This window comes from Elephas maximus, chromosome 7 (genome assembly GCF_024166365.1).
Source record: "Elephas maximus indicus isolate mEleMax1 chromosome 7, mEleMax1 primary haplotype, whole genome shotgun sequence".
NCBI classification, from domain to species: domain Eukaryota; kingdom Metazoa; phylum Chordata; class Mammalia; order Proboscidea; family Elephantidae; genus Elephas; species Elephas maximus.
In genome coordinates this window covers 61,346,018-61,371,508 of record NC_064825.1, presented here as the reverse complement: position 1 = coordinate 61,371,508, position 25,491 = coordinate 61,346,018, and the positions used below count along the sequence as shown (strand labels likewise).

Here is a 25,491-nt window from a genome sequence, read left to right as displayed (position 1 = left end):
GCCCTGTCTACATGACTTTTTCCTTCTAGTTTCTGATAATTGCTCCTTCCTCTTCCTCTTCAGGCCTAGGGATGAAACATCCATGTATTTATTGTAGTTTCCCTAAACTCTGACCACACCTTTTTAAATAGTCCCATACTATATTTACATAATATTCAGTATATATTTATATACTTAATACAGCTACATGATACATATGTAAATAGTGAATTAGCTATTCTCTTTCCACACTTGAAGTGATGATTTATGATATGCTAAATTCTTATAAACACCTAGGTCTAATTATAATCATTTCTGTCCCAGGGATATCAAGTCCTATACTATTTTACTAGTATAGCAAGGTTACCATTTTAACCCTTGCTTTTAAAAGTGTTTATAGCTATTTTAACATGTTACCACTACAAAATAAACTTTACAATCACTCTGTGGAACAAAAATTCTGCCGAATTAATACTTGGTTAGTATTTTTTTTATAGTTTAATGTGAGGAGACTCAACAGTCCTACAATATTTTCCCCATTCAGAAACATGTTATATCTTTCTATTTATTCTAGATATTTTTTTAGGGAAGTGGGGTATATGTAATATATCTTGAATTATTTTTTAAACATAACAGGTTTTCAATTGATTTTATTAGCTTCTGCTGATGGACAACCATACTGGCAGCAGATGATTATTTCAATTAGCATTTGCAAAGCACAAATTATGGCATGGAAGCAGGAGTCAAGAAATCAAATGATGCATTGCATTGGACAAATCTGCTGCAAAAGACCTCTCTGGAGTGTTAAAAAGCAAAGATGTCACTTTAAGGACTAATGTGTGCCTGACCCAAGCTATCACATTTTCAGTCGCTTCATATGCATGAGAAAGTTGGACGATGAATAAGGAAAAGTGAAGAACTGACACCTTTGAATTTTGGTCTTGGTGAAGAATATTGAATAGACCATGGACTGCCTAAAGAACCAACAAATCTGCCTTGGAAGTATAGCCAGAATGCTCCTTAGAAGCAAGGATTGTGAGACTTTGTCTCAAATATTTTGGACATGTTATCAGGAAGGATCAGTCCCTGGAGAAGGACATCATGCTTGGTAAAGTAGAGGGTCAGTGAAAAGGAGGAAGACCCTGGGCGAGATGGACTGACACAGCGGCTGCAACAAGGACTCAAGCATAAGGATCAGGAGGATGGCACAGGACTGGGCAGTGTTTCATCCTGTTGTATATTGGGTCACTATGAGTCGGAACTGACTCAAGAGTACCTAACAACAACAATTGTGGCATTAACAAGAATTCTACCTTTTGCCATTACCTTTTAGGATAAACTTCAAAGTTCTAAGGAAACATACAAGATCTTTTATGATCTAGCTCTCAAATCTCCCTATAGCTTCATTCCTATGTATTCCTGCTCTATTCTTCTCCAATGCCACATTCCACCCAGTGAGCTTGTTTCCTGAACATGCCATGCCCACATCCTTCAGCTGCTTTGTAGGTTTTTTTCTTTATCATCCCTCCTCTCTAATATTTCTCCCCTCTACCACACAGCTAAAAATCACAACTAATAAAAAAGTGAAATAATCGACTCAGAATACCTAAAATGAAAATGTCAGAATCCATCATATTTAACATTTCAGTATAAGTGATTCGATGATGACTGAACTACACCTCAAGAATTTCCTACAGAGTGCTTTTCCCTTGTTAGAATCCACTAAAATTTGCCTTATGTTTATATGAATTTCCATATCAATTATTTGTGTAGTGTTTTGTCCTAACACAGCTTGTCATGTAAAGGATGAATAAATGAACACAGAATAATTTTCCACATTTATTAACTCTTAGAGATTCACTCCAATATACCTCTTCTGCTTTTGAATAAGGTATGAACTCTGACTGAAAGCCACCACCTTCATTCAATGGGAATGTCTCCAGTATGAGTCTTTTTGGGTAGCTTAAGGCAAGTTTTTTGGCCCAAGATCCCTTTAAGATCCTAAGGTAGCCTATAGAAGAAGCAGTTCTATTGCACAGAGTATTAGGACACTTTATTGATCTTACACTGTCTGGGATAAATGATATACCTAAGGCTATGTATGTCTCTCCAGCCTAGATCCCAAAAGAGTTTTTTCTTTTTAATGCAGTTTTTAAAGAATATATATAGATGAACAAAAACAGTAAATCTATCTTCCATTGCAGTTGATAACCCTTTCCCAATTCTAGTTTCCACCTAGTTTCTACTAGGACAACCCAGGATATAATCAGGGGTGGAGTAAATGGCTGTCACTGTGGATTTTGCCATTAATTCAGAGATTTCACTCCTTAGAAGTGTCCTTCTATGTTCTCATGAACCCCGTTTTCTTGTGACTCTTTTATAAAGGAAAGTTTCAGTTTTATTAAACATCAATTCTTAGGGTATTGCTTGGCTTCTCCCTAATGTCTACTTCATCAGTAGATCAGATGAATACATATTATAGATCCCATGTATCAATTAAGGAAAAGTGAGGATAATGGACATAAGAATAATAACAAAAACTTGTATGGTGATATGCTTTAACTGTAGATCCTTGTGTCTTCATTTGGGAGCCTGGAATAACTTCCTTAAACAGATTTCTGTCCCATAACAGGCCTCTCTCCAATATTATCACATCAATTAAAGAATTCCCTCTGGCAAACATTTTCATACATTCTGTATATTCATAGGATTTCCTCCAGCATGAATTTATGGAAGCTGAATGAGTTCTGCCTTCTGACTGGAGGCAATCTTGTGTTTTTTCCTTTTACAGTACTTCTCTCAAGCATGAAGTTTTTGGTGTTTCATAAGATTTGGCCTCCTGAAGAAGGTCTTCTCACATTCCTTACATTTGAATGGTTTCTCTCCTGTATGAATCATTTGATGTCGAATAAGGGAGGAGCTCCGGTTGAAGGATTTTCCACAGTCAACACATTCATAGGGATTATTTCCAGAATGGAGTACTTGATTTTTGTTACTGTCTTCATTCTTACTGAAATTGTTTCCACATCCATTACTTTCATAGATCTTTGCTCCAGTATGAATCTTCTGATGTCTATTAAGGTTTGTTCGTCGGTTGAATAATCTCCCACATTCACTGCATTTATACGGTTTTTCTCCTGTGTGAATGACCTGATGTCGAATAAGGGATGAACTCCGGCTGAAGACTTTCCCACATTGATAACATTCATAGGAATTCATGGTGGTATGAGTTTCTTGGTGTAGAATATCCGTACTCTGTTTCAAGGTATTCCCACATTCATTATATTCTGAATGTTGCTTACCTACTGAGTCTAAATTATATCTGAAATTGGTTTTAAATTTGTTACACTCTGGGAATCCCTTTCTCAAAGGCATTCCCTGCTGTATATCACAAATAGAGTTAACTGACTTAACATTAAAGCTTTTCTCATACTCAGCACATTTAAAGTCTCTCTCCTCAGTGTGGATTGTCTTCTGAATGAAAGTTTCCTGTGGCAAATACATGTTCCAATTTTTCTGGTTTCTATATAACCAATTATCATCTTTCCAGGCATCTAAGGAAGAGAATCTGCTTGTCATAATCACTTCATGGGATGATTCTTCTCCAGAAATCCTCTGCTTTTGAACTAAATCTTGGTTTTCTGAAATAGTCTCCCTGTCTAAAGAGAAATAAAAAATCCCATGAACTAGAAAAAGAGAAAGTGCTAATTTGGAAAGGGAGTTAAACCAATACAGAATGAAAACGTGAGGCAACTTAGAGAAGAACTAAATGAGATAAAAATGTTATAAAGGGTGCTGGGAGACCATAGAATATGAAAAGAGCTATTTAAAAATACTAAAGAGAGGACATAGGGCTTTGGTAAAATATCACCATATGACCTGGGATGGGGTGGCACATCACATTTCAAGCTATCACTAGTTCAAGACTAGTCTGTGAAGGTTCTACCTAGTCTTCCCTTCTCTTTTAACCCAAGTTGTTCACCAATAATAAATAAGCTCCCCTAAAATACCAATTTAATCATATCTTTAGGAATATATCTATATTTCCACGAATCATACCTTAACCAGTTAAAAGAAAATTTGTGATCATAGTGTCCCTACCCTCCACCCAGCTGCGATTACTCCCCATACTTAATGAAGGCAGAAAGAATTGTAAAATAAGGTCACGGGGAGAACATCCTTGTTCTAGTCTCAAAATCACATAAAATTCTAACATTTATGCTATATTTTTCTACTTAATTTCCTAGGATTCAAAACTTTACCTGTTCTGATTAAGACTGGGTTCTCTTTCACCTTGTCTTCTCTTTCTTTTTTTTATTAGCTTCTACTTGGTATCTCCCCAACAATTTTTAAAATTAAATTTTACTGACTTCCCTTTTTTCTTTCCCACACAACTGCAGATACAATTAGTGATTCTGCCTTCTGCTCTTTATTGGTAGCCAAGTAACATCTTCAGCTTTGAGCTCTCATATATATTACTGCTCTTTGTTTTCACCAGTCTCCAGAACACCTCCACTTGACTATCTTACTTTCCTCCAACTCAGTAAATGAGAGACTGGGGTTATAGCTTTCTATGTGGAATTTCTTTCAATGCCCTGTTTTGTCTAATGAGTGATTGTTCTTCTAATATTTATACTAGAGTTCATGAAGAGACTGAGCAACCAGTCCTTCATCTCTCATATCTAATTTGTGCTTAAATACTATTATTTTATTTTATTAAAATAAATTTCGCCTCAAAGTAGCTCAAATAAATTTCGCCTCATGATACCTCCAACTTTGTAAAGAATATACCAATTAAGCCTGGTTTGGTCTAATTTCTAGCAGAAACTATCATTTGTCTGTACAATACCCAAGCTGGAAGCTACACTACTAAATCAGAACCTTCCGGAGTACATAGGAGAACACACATGCACATACTTTAAAGACAACTAAACGATTCAGATGCACAACCAGATTTCAGAACTAATGACGTAAGTGCATTAGAGACAGTAGAAGGTAAATTTGTATAGAGAATATGAAGCCAAATTTTGGCAAGCTTTGATTAAATAGTTAAAGCCTATAGATTTTAATCAATAAGCACAGGTAAGCCACTGGAGTTTGTCAGAGAGGCCAAAGGAATGTGGAGATGGTTTGGCATGGGCTGGTCTCCAGGAAAGAAGTAGGCAGAGACCCAGGACTAGGGTTATAAACTAAGGTTTAAAAAGTTCATTCTTGTTTCAGGTTAGAGGCAGGAAAAAAATTCTTATATAACTAGTAAGATAAAGCACAGTCTGTGAATTTTAAATTAGTGGAGAGGCTTAAGTCAATGATTTAAAATCTGTTTAGTGAGAGCAAAAGGAGAACAAATTGTGGCTTAACATCATATGTAAAGCTATAACAATATTGTTGTTGTTGTTAGTGCCATCGAGTTGGGTCCGACTCAAAGCAACCCTATGTACAACAGAACAAAACACTACCAAGTCCATCCTCACAAATCGTTATGCTTGAGCCCATGGTTGCAGCCACTGTGTGTCAGCCTATCTCATTGAGGGCCTTCCTCTTTTTCACTGACCCTCTACTCTACTCTACCAAGCAGGATGTTCTCCTCCAGGCTTTGGTCCCTCCTGATAACATGTCCAAAACATGTGAGACAAGTCTTGCCATCCTCACTTCCCATGAGCATTCTGGCTGTACTTCTTCCAAGACAGATTTGTTTGTTCTTCTAACAGCCCATGGTATATTCAATATTCTTTGCCAACACCATAATTTAGAGGCATCCATTCTTCTTCGGTCTTCCTTATCCATTGTCCAGTATTCACATGCATATGAGGCAATTTAGTGACAATATCACTGCCACCAAAATCAAAAGATAAGGATGCCTATTACCACAATTATTTAATACTGACCTGAAATACTCAAATAATGAAAGGAAAATACATAAAACAGAAAGGAGAAATTATTAGAAAAGAAAAAGCTATTATTTGCAAACGATAATTTTCTAATGAGAAAATTCAAGAGACTCAGCCTCAAAACTATCTATTTAGAACTTTGTAAGAAGGCCAGATATAAAAATATATTTAAATATAACTATATTATAAATCATAATTATAAATTACAACATATTAATACAAAGTATCAGTAGTTTTCAGCAAATGTCTAAGAGATCAAAAGTCACTTAGAACAACTAAGTGACTTGAAAAAAACAAAATACATGAAAGTGATTTTAAAAATAAAGTGAGGAATTTACAAGAAAAAATGAGTTGTACAAACATGAGGAGAACAACAAAGATTCACCTAGGGAAATAACAATTAAGAATTCTGATATTCAATTAATGCTGCTGAAATAATTATTATATTTGATTACCTATTGCCTTTAATGAACTACTTTAAAACTTAGTGACTTAAAACAGCAATAATTTTACTAAATCTCACAATTTTGTGAATTGACTGAAGAGTTTTGCTCCACATGATGTTGGCTAGAGGTGGCAGCTCAACTGAGATGAAATGTCCAAGACGACTCACTCCCATGGCTAGAAGCTGATGCTGGCTGTCACTGGGAACTCAGCTGGTCTGTGCACCAGGGCACCTATACTTGGTCTCTACATGTGACCTCCTCTTCATATAACTTGGGCTTCTCACAGCATCCTGGCTGGGTTCTCAGAGGGAACATCCTGAGAAGAATTGAAAGCTGCCCATCTCTTAAAGGTTAGACCAAGAAGTGGCATAGTATCATTTCCTCCATATTCTGCTGGTTAAACAGACACAAGATCAGATTCAAGGGGAGAAAAAAAAAAAAAAAACTACACTTCTCTACAGAAAGAGTGTCGAAGAAATGTGCAGCCACTTTTGATCCACCACAGTCTGTCTTTTGGCCACACATTATTTATATTCTTCCCTCTTGTAAAACACATTTACCTTCTCCTAAGACTCATGAGATCTTATCCCCTATGGAATCAAGCTTGAAAGTTCAGGCTCTCATCATCTAAATTAGGTCTAGCTTTGGAAGATGCTCCTCAGGTATGGTTCTCCTCTCTGAAGACATATGAATTAGAGAATCAAGTAGTCTGTTCCTATGTGCCCAACGTACACTGGTGAGGCAGAGACAGGAAAACTACAATAGATAGTCCCATTTTAGAAGGAGAAAAATGGAAGGCATACAACAGTAATTGGTCAATTGCAATTTTGAAATTCAGTAGGGTACATATCATCAGTTCCTTGAGTGGGTTCAGATATGCTCCCTGGGTACCGATTATCTGTCGCTTTTACTCCTGTCCTCTGATATGTCCTAAGTTTTTCATAAAAAATGGCTCCTGTTTACAGCTGAGGTTTCTCAGCCTGCTTCCTGCTTGTTCAAAGGCTTCTTTTTGTCTTAAATTGTCTGTTTCTTTCGGAAACCCTGGTGGCGTAGTGGTTAAGTGCTATGGCTGCTAACCAAAAGGTCAGCAGTTCGAATCCACCAGGCGCTACTTGGGAAGTCTATTGGGCAGTTCTACCCTGTCCTATAGGGTTGCTATGAGTCGGAATCGACTCGATGGCACTGGGTTTGGTTTTTTTTTTTATGTTTCTTTCAGTTCATGTTATTATTCCTTTAAAAATAATGTAGGATTCCTGTTTATCAGATTACAATCTATTCCATTAAGTACAAGCCATTCCAGCAAATCTAAAGACAGTTCTTCTCTACTTTGGCAGAACCATGATTCTTTGGGATACAGCACTTAATATTCTTACCCCTCTAGACTCTAGCAGATAGGGTCTAAGAGGCACAACTTAAGGTTCTTAGAAGTCATTATGCTCAGCTGATAGAACCTATAAAGATCTCCTAAAATATTTCTAAAGTTTTAACGAATAGTCTTAGAGTTGCATTCTTGAGATCTTGCCTCTGAGGCCACATTTTACTGACAGCACACTGGATTTGATCTTTTGCCCTGATACCATTTCTTCCTTTCAGTACTTTTTACCGTGGGAGATTACTGTTGGGAAATAGTTTTATTTTCAAACTCAGCAAGTCCTGGCTCTAAAATATTTCCTCTAGATTCTGCTTGAAAACTGGACACATTTCTTTACTAATCTCCTTCTGTCCTTATCTGATCATATGCAGTTAAAAGAAATAAGTTGGCACTTTCAGGATTCTCCCTGAAAGTTTCCTTAGCTAAATCCATAAGTTCATTAGGTACATCTTCTATTTCCTATGTTACTAAGATGATAGTTACCATACTTTCCATCATTACATATCTAGAGTCACCTTTTTTCCAGCTTCTAAGAAGAATTTCCTCTCTGCTTTCTAGACTTCACTAATTGTCTCCTTGGATCCCTTCCAGCTTCCATCCTCGGCCTGGTCCCAAAGCAAATATCACATATTTGGGGTTTTTATTATGGCAGTATCCTATATCCAGGTACCAGTGTCTGTTTCAGTTATTTAAAGCTATACAAGAAATCATCTCAAAACTCAATAGCATAAAACAACAACCATTTTCTTTTGCTCACAGTTCCACATGTCAGGAATTCAGAACAGGGAATACTGGGCTGGCTTGTCTCTGTTCCACAGCATCAGAGGTCTTAAACTTTTTGTCTTAAACTGCTGCTGTTGGCTAGGGTCATTTGTCTGCATTCAGCTGATAAGATCTTAGACTGTTGCTGTTGGCTGGGAGATCCAAGAATGTTTCACTGACACCTTAATGCACTTCCGCTTGGCATCTCTCATTCCATGTGGCTAAGCTGGGCTTCTCACAAGCATGGTGATATCAGGGTAGTTGAACTCTGTACATGTATACTGACTTTCAAGAGAAAGAAGTGGGAGCTGCCAGTCCTATTAAAGGCTAGCCTTGGAACTGATACAGTGCTACTTCTGCGGCATTTTATTGCTTAAACAGTCACAGAGCCAATCCAGATTCAAGTGGTAGGGAAATAGATTAAAATCTTATGGAGAGGATAATAAAAAATCTGTGGCCACTTTTTAATCTGTCATAATCCATTTGGGAATTACTTGGGAAAATAAATTACATTCACCAAAATAAATTCCAGATTGAATGAAGCATTATGTTTAAATAATGAAATTAGAAGAAAACTGGGGAATGTGTTTCTCGGACTTGGTATAGAAAAATTCTGATGTATAAATAGATAAACAATGGGGAAAGATTTCTGATGACATAAATTTTAAAAATCTATGGCAGAACACCCATAAGTAAAACTGAAAAAACAAAACAGAATTTAGAAATATCTCATCTGCCACTTTATCAATAAGAACTTAATATATTAATTAAAACCCCTAAATACATGTGGTCATCATGAGTTGGAATTGACTTGACAGCAACTCAGAACAGCGAAGTTTTAATAAAAAAAGGACATAACCATTCACCGAATCACAAATAACCTAAACAAATGAAATCATTTTATCTTTCTCATAATCAAATATCTATCCCTTTTTTTTTTTTTCCTGGTTCCTATATTTTCAGAGCCCTGGTTAAGTGCTTGGCTGCTAACTAAGAGGTCGGCAGTTTGAATCCACCAGCTGCTCCTTGGAAATCCTATGGGACAGTTCTACCCTGTCCTATAGGGTCTCTATGAGTTGGAATCGGCTTGACAGCAATGAGTTTTTTATATTTGGGGATATAATGCTGGGGAAAAAAGAGATGTGGTCACTACCCTCAAGAAACATATAGCCTAGTAGGGGAGACAAAAACTCACACAGATACATGTAAAATATAATCATGACAAGAGCTGAAAGGGGAAGAATACAGTGCTGAGAGTACATAACAGAAAACAAACAAACAAACAAAAACCAGCCTACAAGAAAAGCTTCCTTGAGGAAATGTGCATCTATTTGAGTTCTGAAGGAAGTTTAGGAGTTAACTAGGTAAAGAATAGGAGAAAGAACATTCTACACAAAGAAATGGCATACGAAGAGGTACTTTTGTGGGAAGGATCAAGCCACATTCAAGGGACACCTGGAATGTGTTCCTTATGGAACTGTCTTTTTTCTCTGCTGTATCCCCAATACCTATCACAGTGTTTAGGATACAGTAGATGCTTAAGAGGTATCTGATTCTGACTGACTGAAAATAGATCATTGTGGCTCAAATGCAAAGGGTGAAGGGAAGACGTGGTGTGAGATGAAGCTGGAGAAGTAGGTAGGGACTAGTATATTGTGACATAAGCAAAACTGAAATCAGTCTAGTGTTTTAAGCAAGTAGGTCACAAAGTTTGATCTCTCTGATTGCATTGTGCCTCAAATACTGGTGGGGGAAAAAAAGACAGATAAAAAGGTGTGCCAAGATCTACTATTAAGATAAATTAAGAGGTTACAGCAATAGTTCAGGTAAAAGATGATGGTACATGGACTAGGGTAGTGTTACTGTAGGTGGAGAGAAGTAGACACATTCAAGAGATACTTAGGAGGTTAAAACAGAAACAAACGTAGAAAGATTAGAGAGGTGAGGGAGAAAAAAGAGAGAGAGAGAAAAGAGAAGAAGGCTATCAAGGAAAATACTTAAACTACATCTTGTATAACTAGATGGACAGCAGTGCAATTTACTCAGATGGGGAACGATGGAAGAAGACCGGAAAAGAAAAATCACAAGTTCACTTTTAAGGAACTCAAGACATCTAAAAGAAATGTCATGGTGCATACAAATCTTCAGCTCAGAGAAGAAGCCCAAACTGAGGATATTTATTTGTACGTCATCTATGTATGTGTGGCAACTGAAGCTGTAGCTGTGGATCAGGTAACCTAGAGAGGAAAATACGGAGTAAGAAGGGAACACAAAATAAGATCAAATGTTGAGGGCTCTGGTGTTTATTGGATAGCTAGAGGAAGATAAGTCTGCAACATACACCAGTGAAATAGCCAGAAAAGAAAAAAGAAAATCACAAGCACACAAGAAGCTAAGAGTGTTTAAGACTGGAGGAATAGTTAACAGCATCACTTGCTGTCAAGAAGTCAAGTGAGATAAGGTATGAAAAAGTATCCACTGGAGTTGGCTACAGTAGAGTCATTAAAATACCTTAGCAAGAAGTGTTTCCGATGAATGTTTGGACATAAGAGCTAAATTGGAATGGGTTGAGGAACAGGAGGTAAAGAAATGAGAAAACCAAGTATAAAAACTCCTTAAAAGTTCATCTGTAAAGAAGCGGTTAGCAATACAGTGGTAGTTAGAAGAGGGTGCGGGCTTGAGAAAAAAACCTTTAAAATCAGTAATGACTTAAAAGTGTTAAAAAGTTGATGGAAGGGTGAGGCAAAAATGGTGAAAATAAAAGGGAGAGAAAATTGTGAGAAATGGAACTCAACGGATGATGTAAGGGAGAGTACACCTTAGGATAGAATAATTTGCCTGTCGAATTAATACAGATTTTAGGTGAACAATACCCAGCGTTTGCTAGGCTGGAGGGAAGTGAGGCGCTCATTCACTATAAGTGAGAGTATGAACTGGTATAACCTTTCTGTAGACAATTTAGCATAATGTATTAAGAAAGTTAAATATACCCTTTGACCCCGAAGTTCCTCTTTAGTAAGGTATTTTATGGAAGAAATTACACATGCCTGAAAAATTGGCAACAAACTAAATGTCCAGCAATGAGGAAGGGGAATGGTTAAGTACATCACAGCGCATGCAGTGTATGATGGAATGTTATACGGGAATTAGCAACCACATTTTCACAGACTATTTAGTAAAACAGGTAACTGCTCATGATACTATATTAGGTAAAAAGAACAGAATGTGAAACCACATGTTCCTGATGATTCGAATTGTACAGGAAAAAAAAAAAAAAACACAAACCGCTCCATTACCAACACAAACAAAAAAATGGCTTAAGGAAACAAACCAAAATGTTACTACTGCCTAGCTCTGGGTAGTGAGGTGATGGCTGACTTATATTCTACTTATATTCTTCTTTATGCTTTTCTGTACATACTAAAATTCATATTATGCACAATAATTTTATACTCACAAAATATTAATAACAATAAAGGGGTAAAGTAAGATTTTGCTGAAGATCATTCAAAAACGGCTGCAGCAGTAAATCAACAGGGAACTGCCAGAAATTCAGGCCGCTTTCAGAAGAGGACGTAGAACCAGGGATATCATTGCTGATGTCAGATGGATCCTGGCTGAATACCAGAAAGATGCTTACCTGTGTTTTATTGACTATGCAAAGGCTTTCAGCTGTGTGGATCATAACAAATTATGGTAACAGCAAAAAACGGAAATTCCAGATCACTTAATTGTGTTCATCAGGAACCTACATAGATGAAGAGGCAACTGTTTGAACAGGACAAGGGCATACTGCGTGGTTTAAAGTCAGGAAAGGTGCTCTTCAGGGTTGTATCCTTTCATCATACTTATTCAATCTGTACGCTGGGCAAATAAATAATCAGAGAAGCTGGACGATATGAAGAAGAATGGGGCATCAGGATTGGAAGAAGACTAACAACCTGAGATATGCAAATGACATAACTTTGCTTGCTGAAAGTGAAGAGGACTTGAACCACTTACTGATGAATATCGAAGACCACAGCCTTCAGTATGAATTTCACTTCAACATAAAGAAAACAAAAATCCTCACAACTGGACCAATAAGCAACATCATGATAAATGGAGAAAAGATTGAGGTTGTCAAGGATTTCATTTTACCTGGATCCACAAGCAACACCCATGGAAGCAGCTTTCAAGAAATCAAAAGACACATTGCATTGGGCAAATCTGCTGCAAAACACCTTTTTAAGTCTTGAAAAGCAAAGATGTCACCTTGAAGACTAAGGCGACCCCGACCCAAGCCATGTTGTTTTTAATCGCCTCTTTGCATGTAAAAGTGGGACAATGAATAAGGAAGGCCGAAGAGGAATTCACACCTTTGAATTGTGGCGTTGGCGAAAAATATTGACTATACGATGGACTGCCAAAGAACCAACAAATCTGTCTTGCAAGAAGTACAACTAGAATGTTCCTTAGAAGCAAGGATGGTGAGACTTTGTCTCACATACTTTGGACATGTTATCAGGAGGGATCAGTCCCTGGAGTAGGACATGACACTTGGTAGAGGGTTAGTGAAAAAGAGGAATATGCTGAACGAGATAGACTGACATAGTGGCTGCAACAATGGGCTTAAGCCTAACAATGATTGTGGGGATGGCACTGGACCAGGCAGTGTTTTGTTCTGTTGTACATAGGGTCGCTAAGAGTCAATCTGACCTGACGGCACCTAACAACAACAACATAGTAAAAGAACAAAAAATTGTAAGATTGCTAGAAGTCATTCCAGTATAAAGCAGAGTTTTTGTTTCCTTTAAAAGGAAGAATATCATTCAATGTTAGGTTGGCTAATGTTTGTTTATACAGCACTTACCGTGTGCCAGACACTACTTTAAATGTGTCACACATATCAACTCATTTAATTCTCACAATAAACCAGCGAGTAACTCCATGTTACAGATGAGAACACTAGAAGAAAGGTTGTCCCAGGTCACACAGCTTTATATGTGTGTGCTTCTAACCCATGACGCTATTTTGTTTGTCCACATATGAAAAAGAACCTATGAACAAACAGCAATGACGACTTTTTTTTCTTCAAAGGTTAGGTGGTTTTGTTGCCACCTCTCCAACTAACAACTCCAAGGTCATCATTAACTGGCTGGGTTACACATTGTCTGCATGTTCAGTAAAGAAAAATTTCTTATGATGCCTCATATTTGCCTTGTTCTTACCAAAAACAGTCCTTCCTGGGATTTCTCCCTCCATTATCTGTGGTTTTTCCTTATTCTTCAACTTGGAAATCTCAACTGGTTTGGAAAGTAGACGCTCTGTTATGGATAAAAAAAATAAAATGTGATAACATGGGGAAAGAATCCCATCCCAACCCACTGGTCTAAGAGCTTTTGAAAGATAAGGCCAGGAGAATCTCATGGACCTGTAGGTTTCTGGCTCTATATCAGAAATAACTTTTAACCAGATACAGCAGGAAAATTTGCTATTGTGCCCAAAGGAAATTAGGAAACTTGACCCAAACCCAAATGCACTTAACCACTTCAGCAGTGCTATAGTTGTTAATAATAGGTGAAGAGACTACTAATGAGTAGATTAGGTAAATACACAGAAGCCACCTTTACGCAATGAATTCAGGTTCCTGTAGTTCTCCAGCATCACATCCCTGTACAGGTTCTTTACAGCAGGGTCCAGTTGTCCCCACTCTTCCTCGGTGAATTCCACAACCACATCTTTGAATGTCACTGGTTCCTAAACATTACATTCCTTTTTAATCAAAGATTACTCCCAAAAATATTACAGGAGGGAGAGTGAATTTGGGAAGAACAGGGTAGATGGCCAGAATACATCAGAAATTGTTAGGACAATGTTTAGGGTTCTATGTGATGAAATTTATATTGTAATAGGAACCAGTCGACTTGGTGCTATTATACTCTGAGAGCTGCAAAAGGAAAAGCCAAGTGTAGTCCTTTGTCTAAATTAGCTTAAACTTTGGTTGAGGAGAACGAGATAGTTGAAATAATTGTGAAACAAAAGATTACACTAGAGTACAAAGAACTTTCATTAAAGGAGTTTGGAATAGGAAGAATTTAAGGCAGATTTGAGCAAACTTTGTAACGAAGATACAGGCTCTTCTAGGAGAAGAGTTAGGGCATTTTCTCTAATTGAGAATGCAGCCTGTTAGCACCTTTTCATTAGTGTTTCGCAGCCCAATGTCTCCTTGTCAGAGAGGCCTTCTCTGATCATCCAAAGTAGCCTCCTTCCTAATCAGCCTCTACCACATTATCCTTAATTCTTTGTAGTAATTTATTCCTATCTGAAATTATTTTATTTGCTTGTGCTTATCTATGTACCTCTACTAGAATGTAGTCTTCACAAAGGCAGGGATTTTATCTTGTCTACCATGATATTTCCAGCCCTTTGAAAAGTGTCTAACATATTAGGCACTGCATAAATACTTGTTATTGAATAAATTGCCTCTTGTTTCATAAGGGCTCTCATACTATCACTTGTTCCACTTCCCTCTCCTGCATCCACAACCTTGTCTTTATTGGCTCCTTCCATCACACTGAGATACACAAATCTCTTCCCTTTCTCTCCTTCAGAGTCAGTCTTTGTAAGTTGTCCACGTTAAGTTTGTCTATTTCCTCATCTTCTCTCTCCTCAACCTACTGCAAGCAGACTTCTAGCCTCATGGTATGCTTATTAACATTTCCATGATGATAAATGAATAGACACTACCCAAGCTGTATTTTCCTGACCCTTTAAAGCGTTTCTCCTTGAATCTTCCTATCCTTTGCTCTCAGTGACATTGTATTTTTCTGGTTTTCCTCTACCTCTTTGGTCTTTTCTTTTCAGTATCCTTGCGGTTTCTTCTATTCTTGCCCATTAAATGACATTGCTTAGGATTTTGCCTTTGGTCCCCTTCACTTTTAATTCTAAACATTCACTGGGTGGGCTCTATTCCTATAGCTTCAATTACTTTCTATATTCTTGAGGGATCAGATGCACAGGGACTATACAAGGTTAAGAGAAAATATTTTCCAAAGAGTGTATTACCAATCTATAATTCTGTAGCATCATCTTATGTACCAATGTCCTGAGGGAGAATAAGAGTCTCATGTCCTCAGATGGAACAATGTTTAGCAAAAGTTCAAGGACCAAAAACATAAAAGCAGGTCACATTAGAGAAGACCACACATTTTCAGTAAAGAGTGGAATCCTAATTCACCTGGGATTTGCCTGTCATTGAGTCAGCTTCTGTTTCCTCCTCCTTGATGCTCTCCTTCTGGAGGATAGAATCCTTACAGGGTAGGTCTGAGGAAAATGAAGATAAAATATTAGGAAGATAATTTTGCCCTAAAGCAACTTTTAATGATTAAAGTGATGGCTTTAACATAGTTATTAATAAGAACATGCCATATAATTATTGTATTATTTTCCCCACAAAATCTGCTACTTACTCTCCATTCATGCAGGCAGAACATGTGAGAGTTTACATCAAATCTCATTCCACTCATACCTCATATCTAGTCAATAGTTCCTGAAGATTCCAACTCTTCTGTTTTCCTAATGCTCCCTCATTATCTATCACCTGATCTATTACAACAGTCTTCTAACAGGTTTTCCTAGTTCCAGAACCCTCAGATCCACCCTCTACACCAGAGGTCAATAAACTTTTCTTTAAAGGGCCAGACAATAAATTCTTTAGAGTTTGTGGGCCCCACAGTCTCTGTTACAACTACTCAACTTTGGCTATAGTGTGAAAGCATCCATAGATAAAACGTAAATGAATGGATGGCTATGTTCCAATAAAACTTTATTTACAAAAAAATTTGTAACATGGACCATGGTTTGCTGACTCCTGCTCTTTACCGATGCCAACATATTTTTAAAGGCAAACCAGATCATTTTTTCCTCCTGTGAGATCTATTTGTGTTGCCTGTAGAATAAAGTCCATTCTTCTTAATATGATAATACAAAGTCCTTCATAATCTGGCTCTTGACACTCTCCAACATTGGAAAAAGATAACTTCACGTGGAAGAGCCAACTATTCTAACCCCAATTTTCTATATTCTTACCTTCATCTTTAAGCATTTCAATCACATCCTCTAAGTGGGTCACCACCTCTTCGCTGCTCTTTGGATGTTGTAATTTCACCCAAGTCCTGACCTCTTCAGGGAGAATTGTGAGGAACTGTTCCAGCACCAATAACTCTAATATCTGATTCTTTGTATGAATCTCTGGTCTCAGCCACTGAATGCAGAGCTTCCAGAGTTGGCTTAGGGATTCATAAGGCCCAGCCGCTTCGAGATACTGGAACTGTCTGAACTTTTGGCGAGAGGCCTCAGAGTCATACATCTCCATTATTTGCATGGTTTCCTTCTGCCAAGACACATCTGCTCTCAGGACCTCACTTTGTTCACACAGAGCTAGGTTTTGAGGCTTTGAGATGGCCATCAGCTCTTTCAGAGGCTGCATCATCCCAGACAGAATCCCACTGTAGTTCAAATTCATCTTTCCAGAGGATTCCAATAATTCTCAAGCTTGGGCTTGGCACCTGTGTGCTATATACTATATGCAGTGTGGTTTCACCCAAGTTATATCTCAGTAAGCAGAAAAGTTCCAGAAGCTTCAGATACAAAGTCAATATTCAGGTACCTGAGAGACTGTAAAAAGATACAAATACGACCCATAGATAAAGAACATGCATTAGTGTTGGGCTGAGAGATAAAATAGTACAAATAATATTCTTAAATTACCTAAGAAAAAATAAGTATTGTGGACTCTCCTTCCACTCTTGTTTTCCTTTTTTAGAACTGGAAAATACATTTTGTTTCCCTCAACCTCCCGCCAAAGAGAAAGACGGAGAAAGAGGAAAATACTCAAATAGACATCTCCCTCAGTGATAAAAATACACCTGTGCTTTTTAAAAAGCCTCATAATTTAATGGCAATTAGTTTTTTTTTTTTTTTGGTACTAGGTTAACAATCCCTTCTTTAAAGTTAAGCAAAATAAATTATCAGGCAGGATATTCAGGTTATTAAGGCTTTGGGCCAAGCTCAAAGCCATTGCCACTGAGTCGATTGCGACTCATAGTGACCCTACAGAACAGAGTAGAACTGCCCTATAGGGTTTCCAAGGAGTGGCTGGTGGATTCGAACTGCTGACCTTTTGGTTAGCAGCTGAACACTTAACCACTGCTCCACCAGGGCTCCAAGATATACCTGAAAAACCTCTTCCAAGCCTCTCATTAAAATACCGATAAAGTAATATGAAACGAGTAAAACTGGCAATAGCATTACAAATTAAGGTAAGAGACAATTATAAAAAAAATATTAGAATGAATTTCTGTGAACTACTTCATTGCTAAAAAGTGCATTCCTAGACTACAATAATTAAGAGTTTTTATTTGCTAAGAATTTACTACTGGCCAGTCTGCAATGTCCACAAGGTATTCTAAGACTCAATTGAAAGTTTAGACTCACAAGACTACTGTAAGTCACATCTGGAACCAGTTTACTAAGAAGGTTATGGAACAGAACAGCTTGCCACCAGGGGCATTTTTTCCCCCAGTGGAAGTACTCACAGAGTATAGCTCAGGTGCAAGGAGATCAGGCCCACATGGGTGGTTGTGGGGGTTTACCCTGACTAAAAAGCCTTCCTGCAGGAACTAATATCTTTTGTAACAAGTCCATAAGCACAGCTTTCAGGGTTCCTTCAAATGGCTTGCCCAACTATAAGCAAGTCCAAATAATGGCTTCCTATTTTTATTTTATCCATTTTGTTGTTTTGATCCAATTTATGGAAACCCTGGTGGCGTAGTGGTTAAGAGCTACAGCTGTTAACCAAGAGGTTGGCAGTTCAGATCCGCCAGGCACTCCTTGGAAACTCTATGGGGCAGTTCTACTCTGTCCTACAGGGTCGCTATGAATTGGAATCGACTCGATGGCAGTGGGTTTGGTTTCTTTTGGTCATCCAATTTATAGTTTCCCCAGTCTGGATGCAATTTACCATGCAGTGGTCATTTTTATTATAAGCATTGTTGCCTAGTGACATAGCTGACATTTTACCCTTTCAAAATTTCCAAGAGAATAGAACTAGAATTGAGGAAAAGTCAAATCATCATGTAAAATGGGAAAAAAAAAAGTTTTAATCTTTTAACCGCAGATAGTCACTGTGCTAAGTGCTTCACAAATATTATCATAGTCTTTTTTTATAACTTTAATGAGGTAAGTATTAATATTTACATTTTATAGATGATGTAGGTGAAGCTCAGAGAGGCTAGGTAACTTTACCCAATGTCACAAAGTTTTTAAGTGGCAGAGTAGGGATTTGAACACATACCTGGCTTAAACAGCTTCCTTGTAACCACTACATTACGATACTTTAAGCCCCCAAATATAGAAGCTCCACTTTCAGAACCAGACCAAAGAAACAGAGCATCAAATAAGGTAAACATTTTAAGTCAGTTTCCATTCTCTACACCTAACTCAAAAATACAAGGACTACCTTGACAGGTAAACAGGTAGCAGTTAGCATAACTCTGCTAAAAAATGAGTTGGTCTTAGCAAGAGTTCTACTTAAACACACAAAACATACATAGCATCCCCATTAGTTAACAAATTTGTCTACGTGAGGTACAAACTTTAGCAGTCACCAGTATGGTAGGCAGTAAAAGGACAGCTATGGCATTTACTTAAAGATTAATGAAAACAGGAGTAGGAATTAGGAACAATGCTGGGATCAACTTATGCTGAAGCAATACAGTATTTCCTGTGCTACAGTAGTTAGGAAACTGTAAACCACATCTGATTTTATAGCTTAGTCAGATCCCTGAAAATCCCTGCTGTTGTTATGTGCTGTCAAGTCAATTCTGACTCATAGCAACCCTATATGACAAAATAGAACTTCCCCAAAGAGTTTCCTAGGCTGTGATCTTTATGTGAGCAGGTTGGGAGGTTTTTTCTCCCCTGGAGCCACTGCGTGGGTTCCAGCCTCGGACTTTTTGGTTAGCAGTCAAACACTTAAGTATTGCACCACCAGGGCTCCTTAAAAGTCAGATTAGGATCCTATTAATTTAAAAATAAAGAAATAAATAAAAAGGAAAACCTTCTGCAATAATACAAACAGATGGCATAAACCCCTCCAAGCCAGTGGTTCTTGGTGGTTTTGTCCCCAGGGGACATTTGGCAACGTCTGGAGATATTTTTGGTTGTCATAACTGAGAGTTGCTAATGGCAGCCAGTGGGTGGAAGCCAGGGATGCTACTAAGTATCCTACAATAAACAGGATAAAATTAAAAAAACAAAACCCTTTGCCATCCAGTCAATTCCAACTCATACTGACCTTATAGAACAGAGTAGAACTGCCCCATACTGTTTCCAAGGAGCGGCTGGTGGATTTGAACTGCCAACCTTTTGGTTAGCAGTCGAGCTCTTAACTATTGTGCCACCAGGGCTCCAATAAACAGGATAGATCCCCAAGAAAAAATTCTTGGGCCTGTGTCAATACTGTCTAGGTTGAGAAACCCTGCTTTAGGCAATATATAGAGGCCGAGAGTACAGACTTTGGAATAATACAGATAGGAGTTTAAATCCCACTCTACTAGTTACTATATGTATGTCCTTGGGTAAATAATTTAACCCAAACTTGAGTCTCCTCAACTGTAAAATGGGGATAACATAATCCATATGATAGAATTAAACGGATTAAAAACACTCATCTCACTTCTTGGCACATACTAAGCACTGAGCACATGTGTACCGGTGTGTTAGCAGATCTTACAATTTGGCCAAAAGTTTGGGCACAAAAGTATTTCCTGACCCTGTGTATTGACAATGCCCACCTGCGCAGATCATTCAAAGATTAGTAGACAGGGTGGGAAGAGCATATATGGAGAACTATGAAAAAACAGCACAGTAGAAGAAAAAAGACACAATGCTCAAGAGTCACAGCAAGTGAACATTTTAAAATGTATCTTTTTTTAAAAATATGGAACTGTGGAAGTGAGTGCAGCCTATAAGACTAAAGGCAAAAGAAACCGTATATAAGCACTGCACTGTAGTTGATAAAAGTTGTTTCCCGTGGTGGTATGGGTTGAACAGTTCTGACGCCACTATACATGTTTACTGAAATCGACCAGTTAAGTAAATGGATGGCAGATGATGGAAGCCAGGTTTCTCAGTGTTTGAGTAGGAGTTTTACAGATAAGCAAGGGGAGGACACTACAATGATCCATGTGGTAATAAAGTTGGAGATATCAGTATAAACTCATGTTTATCTTAATACAGATATAATATATACACAAAGAAATATATATATATACATATATACACATATATATACACATATATATACACATATGTATATACATATGAGCCCTGGTGGCAAAGAGGTTAAAGTGATTGACTGTTAACCAAAAAGTCAGCAGTTAGAAACCACCAGTGTTTCTGCAGAAGAAAGATGTGGCAGTCTGCTTCCGTAGAGATTTACAGCCTTAGAAAACCCTATGGGGCTGCTATGAGTTGGAATGTACTCAATGGCAGTGAGTTTTTTTCTTTTTTTAAATATATATACAAGGGTTAGCACACACATATATATTCCCTTGCTCTATCAACTAAGATGGCCTAGAAGCAAGGACACCTCAGTAGCAACAAGCACACTTAGAACCCAGATCTTGCTTTTTAATACCACTATCCAATAAAAGAAACAAGGCTTCTTGGAGATATGGCTGATTCTAGGACTGGTGCAGGAAATATATAAGACAAGCCTGGAATATCTTTTAATGCCAGAAAAGTAAGGAAGAGCTAAAAAAAGAGACAAGTGAAAAAAAGCACAACAAACTAGAAAACCCAGAAAACTATTAACAACAACAAAACACCAAAAACAAACAAAAAACTCCATATTTAGTGGAGTATGTCAAAGGGACACAGGAGCTAACTGAAAGAGTTCTAAATGGCCATAGATGAAACAATTTAAGCAACAGAATAAATAAAGCAGTTCTGGATTATAACTCAAAAAATAAAATAAATACTCATGAGTCCATACTGATATAAATGATTGAATAAATAAATGAACAGGGAAGAGACAAATCTCCAGTCTAGAATTCCAGATAATTTATGTAGCTACTCTGCCTACAAGGAGGTGATGTGTAACTCTCCACTCCTTAAGTGTGGGGTCCAGACAGTGACTTTTTTCCAAAGAGTATAATACAGACAAGGGGGAAAAGAGTGAATTCACGGTAGACAAACACTACCTCACAGCCAGGTGGTCAAGGTTATCATTGTATGTTCAAAGTCTGTACCCTTAATATGATGTGATCAAAATGGCACTTGATCTCTGTGACCTTCTTCCCAACAACCATAACCCCAGTCTAATTATGAAAAAAACATCATATAATTCCCAGTTGAGGGTTTTTTCCATAAAATACCTGACCAGGACTCATAAAAACTGTCAAGATCATCAAAGACAAAGAAAGTCTGAAAAACTGTCACAGCCAAGAGGAGTCTAAGGACATATGACAACTAAATGCAATGTGGTATACTGATTGGATACTAGATCAGATAAAGGGCATTAGGTAAAAATTAAAGAAACATGAATAAAATATGGACTTTAGTTAATAATGTATCAATATTGGTTCATTAATTGTAGAAAATATACGATTAAAAAAAAAAAAAAGTTGCCATCCTATCTCTTCTGACTCATAGTGACCCTACAGGACAGAGTAGAACTGCCCCATAGATTTTCCAAGGAAAGCTTGGTAGATTTGAACTGCAGACCTTTTGGTTAGCAGCCAGTTCTTAAGCACTGTGCCACCAGGGTTAATACTAAGGGAAACTGAGTGTATATGGGTATACAGGAGTTCTCTGTGGTATCTTCAAAATTTTTCTGTAAATCAAAAACTGTCCTAAAATTTAAAAAAAGTTTATTAAAAAATTAGAAGACACTTGCCTGGTGTCCTTAAATTTAAAAGGATGCTTCACAGCCTTATGAAACAGATCAGGGAGTCATTTGATAATATAGGGCGAGATAAAGGTAAATATGAAAAGAGTTGCATAAGTTAAGAAATTAATGCAGGGAAACTCAGAATGGATGAGCTGACTTAAAATCTTCATCTGAAGCAGTAAGGAGCGCTAGGATACTTCACTGAACCAGCAATGTGATGGGCAAACCTAAACACCTCTCCCAAATATGGGGGTAAAAGGAAAACAAAATTTCATGATGAAAAACAAATTAAAGCCACATAATTTCTTTTTTTCAAATCAAAGTGATATATGCATAGAGCAAAAGAAAAAAAAAAAAACAAACAGGACATAAAAACTTTTATGGTGAAAGTCAACAGTCTCCCACAGTACCCATCCTTCTATGTCCATATTTACTCCACAGAGGTAATTCTTTGAAAATTTTTAGTCTTTTCCCTCTTTTAGCTATAGGAGATTTCCTTCACTTGACTGTCTAGATTTTCTTTTTTAATTTCCACCAGTCATATTTTAAATTTCAGAGCTCTTTCTTGTTCACTGACGGTTCTTTTCCCATTGCTATGTGCTTGTTTGTTTGTTGCAATATCATTTCAAATTTCTGAGAGGATTCTAGTTATAGTTTTCTATTAAATCCCCCTTTTCCTCTATGGCCAGGGTTTCTGTTTATCTTGGTTTTTAGACATCTTGAAGTTGATGATGGGACTCAGCCAGTGCCACTGTAAGGTAGGAATCAAGAACATAGGTGGCAAGAATCTGCTGGGTTAGATTACTGTTACAGACAAGGTTTGAAGGCTTCTATTGCTCAAAGAATTTGAACGGGTGCTGATGGCGGGAGGGGGGGGGTGGGGGTGGGTGGGGGTGGGGATTGACTGTAACTTTCTGAGACCAACCGACTCACTGCCATGAAGTCGATTCAACTTTCTGTGAAGGGGGTTGTTTTTAATCGAATTGGGCATAGGTAGGGCAGTTAGTTTTTTTTTTTAGGGCAGTAGCTTTAGGTGGGAGAGCCTTGCCAGATTTGCTTAGATAAAGAGAGGCAGTTTGCAAATAAATGCCTGAAACCAGAAAGAAAACAAAAAGATGGAGGTTTTTATATTTTAGGTGGTGGCCAGCAACAATTGGGAATGCAAAGTAAGGTGAAATTAACTTCCATTTTACTTTCTAGTTGTTTGATCCAGTGTCACACTTGGTATTTCCAAGAAGCATTAGTATCGGCCATTTCAAAACCGGTTGATCAAGATATATTTCCCAAGTTAAGCGTCTGGAGATTGCCCCCATTATAAAATGGAAAAGGGGACAGCAGTGAAGTTAAATTACTGGTTTAACAGAACTAGATTTAGAAACCAGCCTTCTTGTTGTCCACTTCTAATCCTCCTTTTCTCTGCTCTCACTCACTTCTAACTTCCTTCCACACCTCACATTCTCCTTTCCGCAGCAAACGCTTTCTTCCTCTCCATGGGCTCGTGCCCTCCTTCAGATTCTCGGGCAAAGACTAGGAGGGCGGTGTTGGAATTCGGCTGAGAATATTTACATAGCAAAAGCCGAGGAGAACAAGGATGATTCCCAGTTCCACGCACCCCCGTCCTCACTGCCCACTGCCCCGGGTAATACCTGCGAGCTCAATCACAGTCAGGTGCCAGCTCCGAGAGGAGCCGCAGAAGTCGCCGTCCTGGAAGGTGCTGGGAGCTGGCGTGGCAGCCACGCTAGAATTGAGTCCAAACCGGCCCTTAAACGCCGCTGCCGTCTAGGAATTTTAGAAAAGCCGCCATCCCAAGCCGCGCCGAGGACCGCCTTCGCGCACGCGCATCAGCTGCAGAAGCCGTACCCGGAAGCTCCAGCGGTGTGGGTCTGTAAAGCTTTCTCGGGGCACTTCCCGGTCCTTCTTGAGACGAATCCCGCCTCTCTCCTCAGCCCCCTTCTACTCTGTAGACAAGTACCTTACTCTGGTGCTAAGAATGGAATCACTCTGCCCTTCTGGTGGGTTCGGAGAGTACGTATCAAACTTCAGTCTCTTGCCCCATCCTATCGGGGAATATTGGACAAAATCTTGCCCGTTTGCCTGGAACCAAAAACAGTGACCTAAGTTCGACAAGACAGCGATATATTGCATGGCTTTCACTGACTTATTGATTGATCGATCCATTCATTTATTTGTGCATCTGGTAAAGGGTCTTGCAGAAGATCCCAAGTATAGTTTTGTCGTGTTAAATATGAGGTGCCTTGGCACTGGGGTTGTGGGGGGTTGTAATGTCCAAGAGGAGTTGGCGCTTAGAGTAGGACTACCAAAAAAACCAAAAGCAAACCCATAGCCGTCGAGTCGATTCCGACTCATAGTATAGGTCAGAGCAAAATTGCCTCATAGGGTTTCCAAGGAGCGCCTGGTGGATTCTAACTGCTAATCTTTTTGTTAGCAGCTGTAGCACTTAAACGCTATGCCACCAGATTTTCCTGTCTAGGACTAAAAAAAAAAAAAAAAAAATTTGTGTCAATTCTGGAAAGATGGTAACTGATGTTGTGATTAGGGTTGAGATTGCAGGGGTGTGGGAGAGGAGGGGAGAGGGGAGAATATAGAGTAAAAAGGAGGGGGACCAGGACTGAGCCCTCAGGAACCCTGGTGTCATTGGTTGGGTCAGAGAAGATGGACCTGCAAAGGGAACAGAGAAGGATCAGCCAAGCCTTCCTCACCGTGGAGTCACCAGGAGGGTTCAAACCACCAACCTTTCAGGTAGCAGCCAAGTGTTTAATCATTCACACCAGCAGGGTATCTTCTTTGGTCAGTAGGGAAATGCAGATCAAAACTACAACATGGTACCACTTCACACTCACTAGGATGGCTATAATTTTAAAAAATGAAAATAAATGTTGATGAGGATGTGGAGAAATTAGAACCCTTGTCCATTGCTAGGAGCCTTGGTGGCACAGTAGTTAAGCACTCAGCTGCTATCTGAAAAGTTAGAGGTTGAACCCACCAGCTACTCAGGAGGAGAAAGCATCCTACCTCTGTAAAGATTACAACCTTAGAAACCCTATGGAGCAGTTCTACTCTGTCTTATGGGGTCAGTATCAGTCAGAA

The 25,491-nt window shown here is 38.4% G+C and overlaps 1 protein-coding gene across 1 annotated transcript; it reads right to left on the bottom strand.

The window, feature by feature from the left end:
* Positions 1 to 2,467: 2,467 nt before the first annotated feature.
* ZNF215 (zinc finger protein 215) lies at positions 2,468 to 24,174 on the bottom strand. Its single transcript, XM_049889628.1, has 7 exons — positions 24,030 to 24,174; positions 16,518 to 17,105; positions 15,667 to 15,752; positions 14,054 to 14,186; positions 13,658 to 13,753; positions 12,671 to 12,680; positions 2,468 to 3,592 (listed from the first exon to the last, which is right to left on the bottom strand). The coding sequence occupies exons 2-7, from the start codon at positions 16,951 to 16,953 to the stop codon at positions 2,779 to 2,781; spliced, it is 1,575 nt and encodes a 524-aa protein (XP_049745585.1). The 5' UTR covers positions 16,954 to 17,105; positions 24,030 to 24,174; the 3' UTR covers positions 2,468 to 2,778.
* Between the last annotated feature and the right edge of the window lie 1,317 nt (positions 24,175 to 25,491).

Bases quoted from the DNA above. Each gene is read 5' to 3' on its own strand.
- ZNF215 (XM_049889628.1), bottom strand. From the start codon at position 16,953: ATGAATTTGAACTACAGTGGGATTCTGTCTGGGATGATGCAGCCTCTG. The intron at 15,753-16,517 runs GTAAGAATATAG...CATTTTCCTCAG, and splicing joins TGAAATGCTTAAAGATGAAG to ACCTACCCTGTAAGGATTCT. The intron at 14,187-15,666 runs GTGAATTAGGAT...TGTAATGTTTAG, and splicing joins CAATGACAGGCAAATCCCAG to GAACCAGTGACATTCAAAGA.